Raw genomic sequence first — 3,209 nt, 5'->3', positions numbered from 1 at the left:
GAGGAGAGAGAGCTTCACATCAAAGCCTCTGATGAAGAGGTTTCTTCGTCCACTACTCTCAATCTGGGTAGAAACCGCTGCCTGGTAGCATCATCCACCCACTCAACTCCTTCCGCCCAACTCTTGTCTGTCTCTATGCCTTCGAAACCCCTCTTGGCGCTCTCAGAATCCAGGGGAAGACATTTCAGTTGCGGGCAGCTGAATATACCGATACTCTTGAGGTTTGAAAAAGGCAGAGTGCTCGGGTAGATGCTCTTCAGCTTATATAAAGCACCCAAGGTAAGATGTTCAAGTTTTTCAAAGGGCATGATACTCGGTTGCCCATTCATAATAGCTTCCGCTTTTTCTCCGTTTATGATGTCCTCCATTTGCCACGAGTTATCGATTTCCAGAGTTACAAGATTTGGAGCAAACAACAGCCACGTCAGATCCTTCAGACTCTCGGAGCTGTATATTCCGACATGGGAGAGGTCACGGAAGCGTGGAGCGGACAGCCACGTCCTGCTTGCTAAATCTACCTTTATCTCCGACATATCAGAGTCTAAAACCCGAATCCGTCGTAGACAGCCCAAAGCTACAGGGTCCAATACTAAAACTGATGATGCTGATGATTTAATTTGTAAGTGTCGAGTAATACTTGTCAAACGGCGGATGCCTAGAAACCTCCCCACAGCGTCACCATTCACACATATTGTCAAGTATGCTAAATGCTCCAGCTGTTGTATTTCCTCCAATAGCTGTAGATCGCAACAAGCACCAGGCCCTATCAATCTCAGCACTTGCAGATTCCGCAAACTTGATATCCTCCATCCAATACCTTCCAATTCAAGGGTCCACTCTATGTTCAAGTATGCTAGCTTACTCAGCTCTTGTAATCCAACCGGTACCTGCTTAATCCTTGTCCTAGATAAGTCGAGATACCTCAAGGAGACTAGCTGCGATATTTCTTCTGGCAATTCTTCAAGAATCCTGTTATCCGATAGATCCAAGACCACAAGTTTCGGCATGTGCCAAAAGAATTGGCCAGAAATAGTCCTCACGTTGTTGCACTGTAGGAATAAGGTTGTAAGCTCAGGGCAGTTGGCATCTCCGTCTATCTCCTCTATATCATTATACATTAGCGACATCCTTCTCACTTTTTCCCAGTTTCGGATATTGGGAACCTGACGTAATCCCTCACCAGCTTCCAAGACATAGTGTCCACAGTCAGATGCTATCCAAAGGGCCATCTCACGAATCACATCATGCATTTTCACCATCTCTCTCGATTCATCCTCCATCAATAGACATGCAGAAACTAACGTCATGATTATATCATGACCCTCGTCAACAGCTTCGTCTCTATCTCCGCGACCTTTTGTTTTTATAATTCCTTCATATATCCAATAATCTATCAGCAGCTCTTTGGATATTTCACAATATTTCGGAAACAAAGCACAATACAGAAAGCACATTTTGACCTCTTCACTCTCTAAGTGAGCATAGCTAAATCTCAGAATTTTAAAAATCTTGTCTTTCATACCAGGAAAATTATAGCTAAATGAATTCAGGCCACGGATTGCATGACGCCATTGCTCTACCGTCTTTCTACTAGCCATGGCCTTGCCAATGACGTTGAGCGCAAGTGGCAACTTACCACACATTACAGCAACTTCTACTGCAAGTTCCGGGATGTCTGGGTGACTTTTCAATGTCATTTCTCCGACTATACGTTGAAACAAGTCCCATGCATCATCCCATGATAGACATTTAACTTCCATATTTCCATTAGCATCCATCACATTGCATATTTCCTCCCAACGAGTGGTGAACACTACCTTGCATTTATTTTCTCTGGTCGGATATGGAACTCCTATCTCACTCAGATCTACTTCACTCCATAAATCATCCAACAACAACACGAATCTCTTTCCACTAAGGGCATTGCGTATGTCGGAGGCGTTCTCCACTCGAGTTTTCCCTCTCCATTCACCATCACGAAAGCCTAGTCTCCTCATGATTTGCTTTTGGATACTCTCGATGGGTGCATCCTGAGACACCTCGGCCCAAATCACAATGTCGAATTCCTTTTCGACGAGGGAGAAGTTGTTATTGATGTGCTTAAGGAGGGTGGTCTTGCCTACTCCCCCCATGCCGTGAAGCCCAAAGATTCTTACTTCATCTTTCATTAGACCATCCCAAGCCCTTTGCCTCAATGAGTTCAAACCAACTACCTTAGATTGGATGTCCTTTTTCTCCACCGTAGGTGTCGGAAGTCTCACTGCCACCACATTGAAATCTCGTCGTTCTGATTTCAGATGTTCAACTTCCTTCAACATCTTCACCACCTCTCTACCGTAATCGCAACTCGACATGAGATTATTTGAACAAAATCCACCTAAACACAGTCGGTCCATTTGGATTGCTCTGGTGTCAAGAAGCTTACTGACATCGGCTTCAGTTTTTTGTGCCCTTTTAATCCATCCTCCAACTTGAGCACGCAGTTTAAAACCTTTTTTTTCTTGTTCAGTCACCTCTCCCAAAACATCGTCTCGAATTTCTCTGAGCTCTTCCAACGCAAGCTCCAGGGCTTCCACGTTTTCCTCCAGATTGTTGATGTAAACTCCCTGCCCATATAGAAACTTGAAGACATGTCCCGCCGTGAACTTCCATAAAACCTTCAATGGCAAACACATATCCATCCTCGAAGAGCAATCAGACAGGGGCTGGAAGCCGCAGGAGAAAGAAAGTAAACGAGTTGGAATCTCGCTTTTGTACAGATGGCTGATACTCTCAAACGGCGAGTTGACTCAGTTAACTAAAACACAAAAAACGGTGTTTCATCATAGCACGTTATGAAAAATTGGAGAAATTACAAAGAGACAATAATGTTGCCCATCGACGAATTCGGCCGATCAAAATCTGTCAAGATGAAGATAATTCTTCACATGAAAATCGAATAACTAAGTCTAAGCTGAACAAATCAAAGACGGGATCAGAAAATCCGAAAGAAAAGACAGAAATGATGGACAGAGTCATATTTTTTGTACAAATGGCTAAAATAATAATACTTTTCAAATTGCAAATGGTACCACGACAGCTGTCCCCTACACTCCCTCAAAATTTTAAAGACAAGAATGTTGCCCATTTGACAAAGGTGGTCACTTTTGTCAAATTTTCCAAAAGAAAGTGAACCAAAGTCACTTTTGTAAAACAAAAAAAAAAAAAAA

The 3,209-nt window shown here is 43.1% G+C and overlaps 1 protein-coding gene across 1 annotated transcript in view; it reads right to left on the bottom strand.

Annotated features, from left to right (window-relative positions):
* The window catches only part of LOC104798641 (probable disease resistance protein At1g15890), a 3,370-nt gene extending 408 nt beyond the window's left edge, over positions 1-2,962 (bottom strand). The window contains exon 1 of the mRNA XM_010520807.1: positions 13-2,962. Within this exon, the coding sequence (XP_010519109.1) occupies positions 15-2,681 (2,667 nt within the window). The 5' untranslated portion in view covers positions 2,682-2,962 and the 3' untranslated portion in view covers positions 13-14. The remainder of the gene's footprint in view (positions 1-12) is intronic.
* Between the last annotated feature and the right edge of the window lie 247 nt (positions 2,963-3,209).

The sequence above is a fragment of the Tarenaya hassleriana genome, unplaced genomic scaffold, assembly GCF_000463585.1.
Source record: "Tarenaya hassleriana unplaced genomic scaffold, ASM46358v1 Cleome55, whole genome shotgun sequence".
Classification (NCBI taxonomy): Eukaryota; Viridiplantae; Streptophyta; class Magnoliopsida; order Brassicales; family Cleomaceae; genus Tarenaya; species Tarenaya hassleriana.
This window is presented reverse-complemented; position numbering and strand designations above follow the sequence as displayed.